Source organism: Haliotis rufescens, unplaced genomic scaffold (genome assembly GCF_023055435.1).
Source record: "Haliotis rufescens isolate VD_foot unplaced genomic scaffold, xgHalRufe1.0.p SCAF_1, whole genome shotgun sequence".
Taxonomy (NCBI): domain Eukaryota; kingdom Metazoa; phylum Mollusca; class Gastropoda; order Lepetellida; family Haliotidae; genus Haliotis; species Haliotis rufescens.
The window spans coordinates 86709184-86724740 of record NW_025963779.1 but is presented as its reverse complement, the minus strand read 5'-3'; the positions used below and the strand labels follow the sequence as shown (position 1 = coordinate 86724740).

Below are 15557 nucleotides of genomic sequence, written 5' to 3'. Positions count from 1 at the left end.
GATGTTGGTCGGGGCTGTAGCACTAGGACACAGGAAGGAAGTGGATGTCTGCGCCTTATATGTACGTGGCATCACGTGCACGTGACCAAACGCCATTCTAGTTCACAAAGTCATGTGACATCAATGATTGACGACGTCATGTATCAACGATGGGGTGTACGTCAAGGTCATTTTTCATGCCGTGCCTCATCCTCACTATGTTACCCCTAGCTTGATTCATAGCATGTCTGGTGAGGCATTCGGAATATAAAAAAACACATAAATAAACTTAAATATGTAAACTGAAATGTAAACATAGAACGCGACCCTGCTCTTTTCTCGACGTATATTTCTCCAGCGACAATGAGCTTAATGTTAACTCAATCTGTGTCGAGCGTTTAACAAAGTTCCCCGGATAAAATAGTGTCACAATTCCAATTTTATCTTCAGCACGTGAATATCCCTAAAATTGTATTTTAATATATGGAATTGAAGTGTAATATTGTTTCGTCCCCGTGTGCATATGTCCACACACATAAAAAGATTATTGTATTGATGAAGGTATCATATAAACGTATACACCAATAATAAGCGAAGAGAGCATTTTGTGTTTTTTATTCTTATTCACATTGAGGAATAATAAAATGCAATGATAATTCAGTTCTTTACGGAAGCCTTTTAGGGTCATTTGTTTTTTTCTTGAAATTTCAAGATACTAAGTTGAAATTTTAAGTTAGTATCTTAAAATTTCAAGATGATTGTCTTGAATTTTCAACATAACATCTTGAAATTTCAACATAACAAGATTTTCATCATTAATTCAGATCATGTTTGATATGATAGGGTGGTCCATAGGTAAACATCGTGACCTTCTCCCTGCTTGTGACGTGGGAGATGTTGGGACAACATGACATGCTTGACCTTACAACGGTCATAAGTGAGATTCAGTGTCATTTATAACACGAACAGAACACATTTTATTGATATTTGTGGACATATCATCAACAAAGTATGTTGCTCTTCGGGTTGCAATTCAAGCGACGGCTGCATGAAAAACGACGCTGTCAACTTTTACACGGTTTACCATTAATAATAGATGATAAAGATACATGTCTCTTACGTAACGAGGCTTTGTAGTGTGTCCTCAGTTAGGAATCAGTCTTTTAAATATATCTCCAACCTCATCCCCATAGACTGATCTGAGGGCGTCATCATGACGAGTGATGGGTGCTGCTGGTAGGAAGGGCATACTTACCCTTTTCGCGAACACCCGGTGTAAGTCATAAGCCAGCTTATTATAGAAGGAACCCGTGACGATCCGGGGTAGAATAGGTCTTCAGCAACCCATGCTTGTCTCCCCTTGTGAAGATCCGGGGTAGCATAGGTCTTCAGCAACCCAAGCTTGTCTCACCCCGTGAAGATCCGGGGTAGAATAGGTCTTCAGCAACCCATGCTTGTCTCACCCCGTGAAGATCCGGGGTAGAATAGGTCTTCAGCAACCCATGCTTGTCTCACCCCGTGAAGATCCGGGGTAGAATAGGTCTTCAGCAACCCAAGCTTGTCTCACCCCGTGGAGATCCGGAGTAGAATAGGTCTTTAGCAACCCATGCTTGTCTCACCCCGTGAAGATCCGGGGTAGAATAGGTCTTCAGCAACCCATGCTTGTCTCACCCCGTGAAGATCCGGGGTAGAACAGGTCTTTAGCAACCCATGCTTTCCGTAACAGGCGACTATGCTTGTCGTAAGAGGCGACTACCGGGATCGGGTGGTCAGGTTCGCTGAATTATGCATGTCATCGTATCCAAATTATCCCGATGATGATATCATGATATCAATCACTGGATTGTCTGGTCCTGACTCGATTATTTACAGACCGCCGTCATATAGCTGGACTATTGCTGAGTGTGGCGTTAAACAACAAACAAAACAAACAAATAAGGCTAAGTTTCTCTGAAATCCTTTCTTGTCCCATCTATCAACGTAAAGGCGTTTTGAAGTAAGTCAGAGAAACGACAAACAAACAAACAAAACATAATTTTACCCTTTACTTTGTGAAAATCTTGAACATGAGAAGGCAAAGTGATTGTAACTTACTCAGTCTTATCAAGCTACGATGGGTTGAGATAAAAAAAATTTGAAGGGGAAATGTTTCTAACATAAAGTGTTATCCTTGTGATTAGACCGTTCTATGAAATGACTATTAATATACATAAGCAACAGAGGACTGAAACATATTCGATGTCAACCGTTTTAGTCAGAGCTATTGTCTAAGAACCACTTATATAGTTGTCTTGTCTTTAATAAAGTCCTCCATGTGTATGTACCTAGTAACACAGGATTGTTGTTAGAGACGAGTTAAATTAAGATCCGATGTCTACTGTTTGAGCATGTCCAGGACTCGATTATTTTACAGGTCGCCTTGATATAGCTATTATGCTACTAACTGCAGCGAAACACACTTTATTCACCAATTCACTACTGATATTCTCTTTTTGGGCGTGTCACTAACGTAAATGTCTATATCCAAAATAACAATTGATCAAAATCTCTGATTTACGCCAGCTATTTACACTTTTCGAAAGCAGACAGCATTTCCGGGATAACATGAGCCAAATCGTTTATAGCTCTAGTGCCGAGCTCCCGACATCCCCTGCAACACGCAGCTCCACATTTTCCACATTTATGCTTGCTATGAGGGAACACGTATGACTTCGGCTTACATTTGTCACCGATGATAGCCTGTAAGTCATCGTGAAGCTTTCCAGAAGGATTGGTGGTTTTTTCCAACACCGTTCTGAAAAGTCCCTCCACCAACACCAATCGCCGCTTAAAGAACTGGACAGCCGCCTTTTCACTGAGATCATGGAACTCCTCCTGGTGTTGTAGCCCATTGGTGCCACTGTATTCAATGTGCACAGCCCGAGCTAGACAACCCTCAAGGACATCATCAAAGTCATATTTGTCTGCTAGATGCATGAAATGTACCAGCTGAGACTTTGCTAAACTTTCCACGTTTACTTTCAGGTAGGTTGTGAAAAACGTGCGACAGCGTTGTTTCAGAGACGTCATAGCATATTCCTCCGCTAGTGGAAGTAGTGCGTCAATGTTGTCTACTGTGACCGGATTGGCGGTCGATGGGTAGATGCACAGAAGCAGCTCTACCATGTCGTCGTATGTCTTCCCGGGTAGGGGAACTTCTAATGAGGTTTTCTCTTTGAATTCCCCAAAGAACATTTTTTCAAAGACTGGAGATGCAATCGAAAGTACCGTTTTGTTCACGTGCAGCTTTTGGCCCTCGACTACAAGCACCACATCACTTGTCAGGGATTCCTCGGAAAACATGTTCTCAGAATTTTCCATGACCGCTTCTGTAATAAGAAATTGTATATTAGGAGCATGAGACGACGGTGTCATACGATCACATACGCGCCACTGAGAGTTAGTTTTCGGACAGTTAATTTCCTTTCGTGATTTTTTTACGTTTCAGTTTTGGCCAAATACACTCATCTCGACGGGTAATGTGACTGAATATTGGTAAAATGTGGTTTGTTGGCATTGAGTTGCACACGACAACGGACTTTTGTTTATTAATCAAGGCTTCCCGCTAATATTGTCTTCGGCTTTTGAACAGATGCACACAATTTGACGTATTACCTTTCATAATTTGTATTCTTAGCACACTTTGAGCTTTATGTTATGAGGGTCAAGATTTGTAAAGCACATTCTCAAATTGATCAAGACATCTATTTCGGAATTGTCGCATGACTGCATGTTCGGCGTCAAGCAATAACTATTTACTACTGTAAAATAAGTTGTCAAGAAAGTGAGGGGGATACAACTCTAAATACTATTCTCTGGGGCCGCTATATCATGAAGACCAAGTCATTCATTAATAGTTGTAAGGAAATATCATATTTTGGTGTAGCAGACGCCCATGAGCTCCACACACTGGTGGACCATTTACTTGTTTGGGCAGAGTCTGGTGTTTTTTCATTATTCTTAAAACAATACTTTATCATTATTCAAACTATTTCTTATTGTATACTGAGGTGAAAACATATTTTATGAAATAATTAACTGCATTAGTTCGGTACTTAAATGTGTTTTCGTTGTTGTTTTAGGTGAGTGAATAAGCCAGCTGTCACAGACAGATATAATAGTTTTATTCGATTAACAGTTAATTCACACCTGTGAAACTAATTTTCCCCGTAATGTGTGTATATTTTGATACTTTGTTTAGAATCAAACCTTTTTTAATGGTAGATCTAATAGTAGTTTTCTTTTTATTCATCAGACGGCGACATTACGCAATCGTCTAGGATCCCTACTTGTATGTTATTTAGGCCTTAGGAACTGTATTGTAATGTATACTAATGTACCACCGATGTTGTTTTTTTCTGAGAAACTCCGAGATACGAGAATCCGAATCCGTTTATCCATAGAAACCGCCAGGGTGTCAAAACAATAGAGTGAGTGAGTGAATGAGTATGGTTTTACGCCGCTTTTAGCATTATTCCAGCAATATCACGGCAGGGGACACCAGAAATGGGTTTCACACATTGTACCCATGTCGGGAATCGAACCCGGGTCTTCGGCGTGACGAGCGAACGCTTTAACCACTAGGTTACCCAACCGCCCCTCAAAACAATAGAATATACTTCCGGATAAAACTGAGGAAGCGTCTCCGGCAGTGAACAGTATTGTACACTAGTCACATGGTGCCAGGCCACTGTCATGTTATACTCACTATCGTCAACCTTGTATCTCTTGAGCAGGGTAGCGAGTAGGCAGTCACCAAGGCCACAGACCACAACGCAGACACCAGGCACTTTACAGCAGGAAGCGGAATTTGCATCAAAACTGTGGCGAATAATGTTCAGAGTTATCTGCTCTTGAACGTATGCACTTAAAGAGTACGTTCGTCGATCGTGTCACGTGTGTCCCGTTCAATACCAATTGATTCGTCTGTTTACAGGTTTAAGCATGGCAACACTAGTACGAGGTCGCTATAAATAACCAATGTCGTGAGGTGTTTGTTTTACATATACATTACATACACAAAGAGTCCTTGCGAAACTGTAGCGTCGGCTGTTTGAACAAGATGATTCTGTCACAGTAAAACTGTTCATATCCTGAACACCTGGTGCAATCGCAGATTTACAGTGATCCATTCATATCATTTTCACACCGATTTTGCTTTTTACGCCCAAAGGAATCTGTTTCCTCAGACAATCGACGCTGACTATTCTTTGACGCTGACGTTTGATATTTAAGTGTCAAACATTCTATTTACAAGAGATATAAACTGCTAAAAACCAAGATTTATTCGAATTTGTTAAACTCTGGCATATGTATGTGGACCTGAGGACTTAGTTGCATGACATCCCTGGGCTGAAGTATAGCTCACATGGTCTCTGATACAACGTGAAACTAAACTGTTGTTATTGCTTAGTGTAAACTGCCGGGCAAAAGACACTCGCAAAATGGATTTCTTGTTTTTTTAATTAAGCCACCATCAACCATAAGTATACTTTCTTTTGCCCGGCAGTGTAGTATAATTCAATGTGATGCCACCGACGTAGTGGCACCAGTCGTGTACACAAATCCAAAGTACTGCCTATATACTACTGCCGTCCTGTTATTTCATGTACACATTACAATATAAGACTGAACGTTCTAGAAGGTAATGGTACTGAAGCTTTGAAGACAGCTAGCATTTTAACATTTGACCTGGCATGTTACAAAAACAAGAGCACCTATTTCTTTTTTCAGTTAAATACATGTATAATATGATTCACGCGTGTATCAAACATAAAGTTCTCAAAACATCGTAAACGACTATATAAAACATACTGCCGTCAAACTGATGATTATGCACGATGACAATACACGAGTATTAACAACATTCACACGTCCCACAATTTGTCTTTAACAAAGTCCTCGTTGTGTACGTCACAAATAAACAGGATTGTTGTAAAAGCCGATTTAATGAGGATCCTGTGTCAACTGTTTGAGTATGTACATGGGAACTATGGATCGGTGTTAAGCCAATGGTTGGCCAGGTCTCGTTTATTTACAGGTCGCCTTGATTTTGCTTTTGTGCTATTGACTGAGGCGAAACATGATTTATTCTCCAATTCATTACTGATATTCTAAATTTTTTGGTGAATATCCGTATCCTAAGATCAAAATGTACGTCTCACTTGTAAAACGATTACTATTCAGACTCTTTGAAAGCAGGCAGCATATTCTTGATAACGTGAGCTAAATCTTCCATCGCTTCAGTGCCGAGCTTCCGACATCGCCCGCAACACACAGCCTTACATTCTCGACATTCGTGCCTTGCATGGCGGTGGGAGAACTCGTTACACTTGCCGCTGATGATAGTCTGGAAGTCCTCTTGGAGGTTCCCGGAAGCAGTGGTGGAGCTCTCCAAAACCGGTCTGACAAGTCCCTCCACCAACACCAATCGTCGCTTAAAGAACTGGACAGCTGTCTTGTCGCAGAGATCTTGGAACCCCTCCTGGTGTTGTAGCCCATTGACATCACTGTATTCAATGTACACAGCCTGGCTCAGACAATCCTCAAGAACATCATCAAAGTCATATTTGTCTGCTAGATGCATGAAATGTACCAGCTGAGACTTAGATAAAGTTTTCACGTTTAGTTTCAGGGAGGTTGTGACAAACGTGCGACAGCGTTGTTTTAGTGACGTCATAAGGTATTCCTCCGCTAATGGAAGTAGTGCGTCAATGTTGTCTGCTGTGATCGGATTGGTGGTCGATGGGTAAATGCACAGAAGCAGCTCTACCATGTCGTCGTATGTCTTCCCGGGTAGGGGAACTTCTAATAAGGTTTTCTCTTTGAATTCCCCAAAGAACATTTTTTCAAAGACTGGTGATGCAATCGAAAGTACTGTTTTGTTCACGTGCAGCTGTTTACCCTCGACTACAAGCGCCACATCACTGGTCAGGCATGCCTCGGAAAACATGTTCTTTGACTTTTCCATGGCCGCTTCTGTAATGAGAAAGTTTAGAAACATTTGAAACTTTCTTTTGCACAGCTCCGTGTTCTTGTCGTGAAACAAAGCGCAGCGATGACTTCAGACTTTCTCCAAGACCCTATCCACGACGAATTATTCAATGACTGACAAAATAATCTTTGAAATAATCACCAAATAACAGTTTGTTTGTTTTTTGTACATTTACATTTATTTATATGCACATTACATGTGTAGCTGCTTCCTCCCGAAGCAAGGTGTCAACAGACTGTAAAAACCTACCCTCGCCGAACTAGAGTGGCATTTCTCGATCGTTGCGCCACCAGTGGCTATTACGAGTTACGTTCCTTCTATAACCCTCCTATTAACCAATCAGATTCCACCTCTTATATCACTTGCGTTTGCTTCAAACAAAATGACGGCGCCAGTCGAAATAATCTGATCGATAATCAAATGTATATTGTGATAAAACGGGGCTTACATCGCGAAGTGCATCAAATGACATGAGTACCATGATTAAAAACTTGAAAAGATTTGGAAAATAGCTGTTGACCCCGAGTTGGCTGTACACATGCTTTACAAATCCTGCAATCGACTAAAATATAACTCCATAATTTCAGCCTAGTTCGGCGAGGGTGGAAACTGGACTTTTATAGTCAGTTAACTTCCTTGACTCGGGAAGATGGTGTAGCTGTAACGTTTACTATGCATTAAAACATAAATGGCATCCGATACCCTGTGAACTACTGTCAGTGACAATCGAGTGTATTGTAATTGTTTTATTCACAAAAAGTGTTAGGCCGTAGGCCTATTACACAGAACTATTTACAGAGAGAGGGAGAAAAAAGAATTACCAGTATTTTACATATATATCCATATCCATACACATTTATACACATACGCATGCATATATACAAATAAATATTTAGACTGTTTGTAATGACCGAAGTCGAAAAGCTTTGTAAACGTAGACTGCTAGATTTCGTATGATTTTAAAGTTAGTGGATGACATAAGAGCATTAAATTTATTTTTAGAAGGGGTTGTAAAATATTTAGGAGGAATGTTTTCAGCTCTTAAATCACTATAAGCATTGCATATAAGCACAAAATGATATTCGTCCTCAATAAAATTTTGGTTACAAATGATTTCACACACTGAAGTGACAGCTACTATAAAAGTACATGGAGATACAGACTGTAGTGTCTTCATACAAAGTAACTGTGAACTGTGAGACACGATAGTGGCCTGTGTAAAGAATATACACCCGGATAAAACCGAGAATCGTCTCCGGCAGTGAACAGTATTGTCCACTGTCACATGGTGTTGGTCAACTGTCATGTTATACTCACTGTGTGTTCTATCGTCTACCTTGAGTCTCTTCGGCAGGGTGGCCCTCCGAGTACTGTCAGTCAGCGGGTGGGCAGTCACCGAGACTACAGCGTAGCACGTGGGCACAACGTCGACACAACGTAGGCACAACGTCGATACAACGTCGACACAACGTAGGCACAACGTAGTCTTCATCGCCGACGTACTATACACGTTGCGCCTTCAGCTTCCTATTTCAATCAGTCCTTGATTAGATATGGTTACCCTTAACGGCTTGGTGTATTATATATTTTAATATAAGACAACATTGCTAAATCCAACGGAGGGAACACTGGCTTTGTACAGCTAGCAGGAGCTCTACCGAATAATTGAATCAACACTTGCGAATATTGTGTAGAGTTATGTGCTCTTGATATGAGTCAGGCGCTAAATCGATCTCTACGTGCAAACAACGTTTGACTTTTGAAATAACCAACTCGCCGTTTTCAAACACCAGTCGTGTTATGTTTTCAAAAGTATTATTCCAATGAAACAAACATCGTTGTTAATGTATGCATTTACTTTTTTAACAAAAAACTTTGTTCCATTCAATACTCAGTAAATCGTCTGTAAAATGTTTGAGTGTGCGGACACGAGAACGGGTGGTTATAAATAGCCCACGCCATGCGGGGTTTGTTGTCCACATTGATAACATACATACCGAGTCCACACGTAGCTGTAACGTTGGTTGTTTGAACAAGATGATTCTGTTATATCAAAACTGGCTTATATTTCTCTTCGAAACATACCGGTGAAGATACGGGTTAGAATGGGTCTTCAGCAACCCATGCCTGCCGTAAAAAGCGACTTTCCTTGTGGTGAGAGTGAGTGAGTGGGTTAAAATGTAACGTCACATCGGCATCATTTTCAGCCAAGTGGTGACGAGCTTGTCGTAAGAGGCGACTAACAGGATCGGGTGGTCAGACTCGCTGACTTGGTTGATACATATCATCGTATCCAAACTGCGTGGATCGATGATCATGATGCCAATCACTGGATTGTCTGGCCCAGATTCGATTATTTCTACAGACCGCCTTCATATGGCTGGAATATTGCGTTAAACAACAAACAAAACACACAACAACAGTTTCTCTGAAATCCTTTCAAGAAATGAACAAACAAACAATCGCTGCAGTGAGCCATTCCTCTGATATAGTAGCAATTAGGTCCATTATTAGGTCGATTATTTACAGACCGCCGTCAAATAGCTGGAATATTGCTAAGTGCGGCGTGAAACTCCTATGTATATGGACCGGGGACTATAATATACCTTTGACACCACTGGGGTGAACTAAAGCTGAGATCGTCTTTGGTGCCACATGAATCTGAACTACTGTTATTGATTTATGTGAACTGCTGGACAAAAGAAAATGGTCCCTTGAAAACTGGATTTGACCAACAAATTACAAACGATAGGAAAACGTTGCAAGGCTTAAATCTGCCTGTTGTTGTCCATTTGTGTCCACCGGGTAGATGCAGTTACTGTAAACTATGTTCATAACGAACACGCTCTTAAAGGAACCTATGATGACGAACGTATTGTTTGGTCCCGACCATTTGTTATATGTATGCTGTGTATATTCTTATAACGAACTACGCTTGTAACGAACTAAAATGTCTGGCCTTTGATTTCGTTATAACCGTAGTTTACTGTACGTGGATATCAAGGAAGAATGTGCACTTTTATGGAAGGCTGAGTGTGCAGTTTGACTCTCACACTATCAACCACTGGTTTGCTTGCTCCAGCACCCCGTAAACAGTCGATGACAGATTAAAATCTATTCCCTCACTTGATAGTTGTACAAAATGTTCGTGTTAAAATTATACACATCAATTTTCACACAACTACTGGTATATAGGTGTTCGGTTTGTATAGGTGAGGGAAGATATCCGCGCTGTAAGAAGTACAACTTGTGATATCATTCAGCCGGAGTTGACGAAATATGGAGGACACAAAGTGCTCCAGAATACCACAGAACAGCACTTTATTTCTCTCAGGCCGAGCGCATCGGCATACAAGGTACAAACAGTATTTTACATTGCGGTGGACAGAGGTTAACTGGGAGTTTTTTACAATTTTCATTATAATGTTAATAAATTTACATAGTTTGTTTTGGACAGATATCTTATGACAAATAATTGCTGGAGTTGTAACATATTTGGCCTTTTTAAATAGTGTTTTGGGATGTACATGTCCCTTTGTTCATTGAAATATTTACATTTGAGTGAGTGAGTGAGTATGGTTTAACGCCGCTTTTAGCAATATCAGACACCAGATATGGGCTTCACACATAGCACTCATGTCGGGAATTGAACCCGGGTCTTCGGCGTGACGACGGCGCTTTAGCCACTAGGCTACCCGACCGCCCCTATTCACATTTGAAAATATAGTGGAATTCATCTCCAATGTCAAAACTATCACACAACCTGTATTTTTCGAATGTCCTCCGTTCCCCTCGCTCGTCATGTCAGACAGGTGTTACGAGCGGCCCAGTCGTTTGAGGCGCTAGGCAGAGTTCTGTCAGAAACATAAGATCGTGGGTTGGAACCCAAAATGGACCCTGATCATGTTTCTGGGTGTGCCAGCTCCATGCCCGAGTTGGTGGGTTTCACCCAATTAGTAACAGTCATCACCTGGGGTTTTCTCCCACATAAAGCTGGCACGCCCTGAAGTAAATGAAATACCGTTCAAGGGCGTAAAACATTGCTCACTCACAAGACAATAACTCGTCCTCTCTCATGTCAGGAAGTGTTGTGTATACGGAAAGCGAAAACAAGAAGAGTTTTTAATATTTCACAAGAACAGTGTAGAAGGAAGAGAAGTTGTCACTCGACCACTCCACCAACAAGAAGAGAAAACCCTTGCACAGGTGCAGCAAGAACACGCTCACTACACAATCTTATGTTTTATGCACAGAGCAAGACCCATGCTGGCGTTCCGTGCATTTCCCCACGCTCGTAGCGGTTTGTACTGTTCACAGTCACCCAAATACATGTTGGACTACACTGTATTGTTTAGTAGATTATAATAACCGACCTTCATATATTAGTGTAATTAATAAGGTATGAGTTATCTTTAGTTTCTTCTGAACGCATTTAAATAATAATTTACAGCACCATACCCGTGATCATAGGCCAATTCGATGTGCAGAGGCCTTCGTAAAACCTTTGATCACTGGTTGCACACCCCGATTCGCCATGATTAGGTTTCTAGGTTTGTCGACACGATACTCATGTTCGTGGGTTTGACCAAGGCAATGAACATCTACGACCTGCATCACTTCGGGTGTACCTCCCACATTAAGCTGAGTCGCCGTGATATAACTGAAATATTGTCGAAAACGTCCTTACACCTCACTCACTCATTCACTCACTCACTCACCAGCCCACTCTCTCACTCACCAGCCCGCCCACTCACTCACTCACCAGCCCACCCACTCACTCACTCACCAGCCGAACCCACTCACTCACCAGCCCACCCACTCACTCACTCACTCACTCACTCACTCACTCACCCACTCACCAGCCCACCCACTAACTCACTCAACACCTTGTCCTGGTTGTCACTGTCAACTTCATATGTAGAGACGGACCCCACATGGCTTATCTTCCCAAACTACACGTTTTCAAACACGATTTGGGGGCACGGGTGGCCCAGTCGTCTAAGGCGCCGCGATTCGCTGTGCAGAGTTGCGTCCCTGGACACGCCAGAAACCTATGATTGTGGGTTCGAATCCCGGTTCGCCCCGATTATGTTTCTAGGTTTGTCAGCACCATACCCGTGCTCGTGGGTTTCACCGAAGTGGTAAACGTCTGAGACCTGCATCACTTCGGGCTTTCCTCCCACATTAAGCTGACACGCCGCGATATGACTGGAATACTGTTAAAAGCGGCGTTAAACCCAACTCACTCACTCACTCACTCAAACACGATTTAATGAAAATATAAAGTCTTACTGACCAGAATCTCTCTGTGGGCCCAGCTGAGCAAAATGTTATACATGCCCACACATTTTCATAACGTTGAAATCAATCCGGATTTTAAAACAAAATAGCAAAATAAGTGATGGTGATGGTTACATGGATCTATCTTTCCTGCCTATAGCATAATATCATGACTATGAAATGAGTGTGGGGATTTTGTTTCACATTTTTAATCTTAATTTCAACGTCAACACCTTAGATGTGATTATGATTGTATCTCTATCACATGCAAACAAATCAATTTCTGTACCCACGAAATAATGTTATTGTTGTATCAATATGATAGCCTGCCCATAAACAATGTGTGAAAAATTCATAACCACTTTTCATTTGGTAAATAAATACAACCTTGGATAAGTGATATGCCACAATACCTACATGCCGATACTTCAGATAGATATATACAAACACACGAACGATTATATTGATATTGTTTTATTCGATTATTAGAACGATGAAGACATGATGTTATATACACGGAACATTATGTACAAATGGATGAAGCGTACGTACATGTACCAGATACATCACTATGTACATGTATACAATGACAAACTATTAATTACAGTGAACCAGCCGACTAAACAGTATTTCAGTTATATCACGGCTTCACGGCTTCACGGCTTCACGGCTTCACGGCTTCACTGCTTAAAGGTAGTCATCAACGATTTGAGTGTAAGCTTTATATAACAAGACACAAGGAAAATACGATTACTAGTTTGATTGTTGTAATGCGAGATACGTTTAAACAAGATGTCGTGCTGATTATGTGTGAAGAAGGACAATTCATTTGTGAAGTATTTAGGACTCATGCAAATTTAGGTCTTCTAACCTTTTAAAATGACTCGATGACTACCTCTAATTTTGGGGAGAAAAACATGAAAGTAGGAAGGCGTTTACGTTAAGTTAATAGAAGAGCTGGAACGATTCACTAACGTCACACTTCGTACCCTTTTACACAACTCCAGAGTAAACCTGTACGCACGGAGTGCTAGTTTGATACAGAAACGAATCCCTGATAATCCCAATGCAGCCCCAAACTGCATGATGGTAAGTGCGTATTACGCCGCTTTTTTCAATATTCCAGCAATATAACAGCGGAGAACACCTGGCATGGAATTCACACACTGTACCCATGTGGCAAATCGAACCCCAAGACTTCGGCGTGACGATCTTACGCTTCAGCCACTGGGCTACCCCACCGCCCCGGTCTATAAAATAGAAAAAAAGGGTGTCGGTCAGCTTGGAGAATATCTGAAGTGTTTAATATTGAATATTTCCCGTTCAAACACCCACCCGTAACTTGTTGTGTATCGTAGCGTTGGTTTTGATATCGGGATGAATTGGTGAGTCGATGAATCGTTTCAACACTACTGAACACAGTTACATGAAATTATTTATCTTGATAATAGAACCTTTTGTTTCGCTATGCAGCCATCATTGTCAAGGGGGTTGGTATGGCAGTTTCATGACTTTCAATTTACCATTTAAAACGTTTTTTGATCTGTCCGGAAATATATATTTACATTGACGGATAATTATACAAATGTCTATTAACATGATGTACACACACGCACACATACACGCACACATGCACATGCACATGCACACACACACAGACACACACACGCACACACATACGCGCGTATTATGTACATATACATAGAATGACGTAGATGGTATTTACACAACGAAAGGTGAAATAAATAGACAAGAATAAATCATCTACGTCTAGCCTGCTTTTGCAAAGCTGAGTTAAGCGTAAATCCGATTAGTCTACTGAAAGAAGCCGTTTCTAATCTACAATTCGTGGAGCTCTGCTACAGTGAGGCGACTTGATGTACGAGACGTCATCACTAGCAGGAAGCAGAGCATTGTGGTACAGGGCTGAGATTGTACTTCCTGTCAGGTGTTCGCCATGTTTCGACCCTCGTGATCTCAGCACAGCATCAAGCTCACGTTTTACTTCGAACCTCTACTTCTTTTGACGTTTGTATGTGTATCTGAGGGCGGAAGCGGGAGGGGTAGTAGGAGCTGTATAACAGGTGTGTGGAAACCGGCTCTAGGTGTTTTGAGCTGTATAAAGGGGGAGTCGCAACCTGCTCCAAGTTATAGGAGCTGTATAAAGGGGGAGTGGCAACCTGCTCCAGGTAGTAGGAGCTGTATAACAGGTGTGTGGAAACCGGCTCTAGGTGTTTTGAGCTGTGTAAAGGGGGAGTCGCAACCTGCTCCAAGTTATAGGAGCTGTATAAAGGGGGAGTGGCAACCTGCTCCAGGTAGTAGGAGCTGTATAACAGGTGTGTGGAAACCGGCTCTAGGTGTTTTGAGCTGTATAAAGGGGGAGTCGCAACCTGCTCCAAGTTATAGGAGCTGTATAAAGGGGGAGTGGCAACCTGCTCCAGGTAGTAGGATCTGTATAAAGGGGGAGTCGCAACCTGCTCCAAGTTATAGGAGCTGTATAAAGGGGTAGTGGCAACTTGCTCCAGGTTGTAGGAGCTGTATAAATGGGGAGTGGCAACCTGCTCCAGGTTGTAGGAGCTGTATAAAGGGGGTGTGGCAACCTGCTCCAGGTAGTAGGAGCTGTATATAGGGGGAGTGGCAACCTGCTCCAGGTAGTAGGAGCTGTATACAGGGGCACAATCTAATCTAGGCTCCATTAGCCGTTGGACAGCATGGCTTCATGTTCTAAGGCTGTATAGCGAGGGCGGGCCACGAGCCTGGGTCTAGACAATCACGACAGTATACTGTATCAACATACAACAAACTGCACGTATGCACCACAAGAAACAGTAATTATACATTGGCAAAACAAACATGCAAAAAATCTCATTGTACGAATGTTTTGCCCTCCAGTCGTGCCTGGTGCCACCGTTACTGAGATCCTAACACCAGGACTGTTGCTGAATGAATGATGTTTATTCTCGTAAATCAAGGCAGTGATACAGAGATGTAATTGGACACAGGAATTAGATACAATGAAGAAAACATGTCAGTGGAACATTTCCATACATGATCTTATATAACTTGCCAGTTTTAATAGAATTGGCTTATAAGTAATGGACATCCAATGGGAGAATTTTACGGCAGAAGGATACATACAGTAGTATTGAGGCAAAAACTTGTTTCTAATTTCTGAGAGTTTTGGATATTCTAATAAAAAGTGCATTTCATCACATATAAAAATTTTACACAATGTACATTTTCTTTCCTCTCTCACAATATTATA

General features: G+C 41.6%; 2 protein-coding genes across 2 annotated transcripts; both read right to left on the bottom strand.

Moving 5' to 3' along the window:
* Positions 1-2009: 2009 nt before the first annotated feature.
* Positions 2010-5209, bottom strand: LOC125384245 (BTB and MATH domain-containing protein 36-like). The gene is made up of 2 exons (XM_048402873.1): positions 4727-5209; positions 2010-3347 (listed from the first exon to the last, which is right to left on the bottom strand). Exon 2 carries the CDS (start codon positions 3337-3339, stop codon positions 2542-2544), a length of 798 nt encoding a protein of 265 aa, XP_048258830.1. The 5' UTR covers positions 3340-3347; positions 4727-5209; the 3' UTR covers positions 2010-2541.
* A 109-nt stretch (positions 5210-5318) lies between these two features.
* On the bottom strand, positions 5319-8404 carry LOC124147093 (BTB and MATH domain-containing protein 36-like). The gene is made up of 2 exons (XM_046517708.2): positions 8330-8404; positions 5319-6996 (listed from the first exon to the last, which is right to left on the bottom strand). Exon 2 carries the CDS (start codon positions 6986-6988, stop codon positions 6197-6199), a length of 792 nt encoding a protein of 263 aa, XP_046373664.2. The 5' UTR covers positions 6989-6996; positions 8330-8404; the 3' UTR covers positions 5319-6196.
* Between the last annotated feature and the right edge of the window lie 7153 nt (positions 8405-15557).

What these genes read in the sequence shown, in the direction of transcription:
- LOC125384245 (XM_048402873.1), bottom strand. Translation starts at nt 3,339, where the DNA reads ATGGAAAATTCTGAGAACATGTTTTCCGAGGAATCCCTGACAAGTGAT.
- LOC124147093 (XM_046517708.2), bottom strand. Translation starts at nt 6,988, where the DNA reads ATGGAAAAGTCAAAGAACATGTTTTCCGAGGCATGCCTGACCAGTGAT.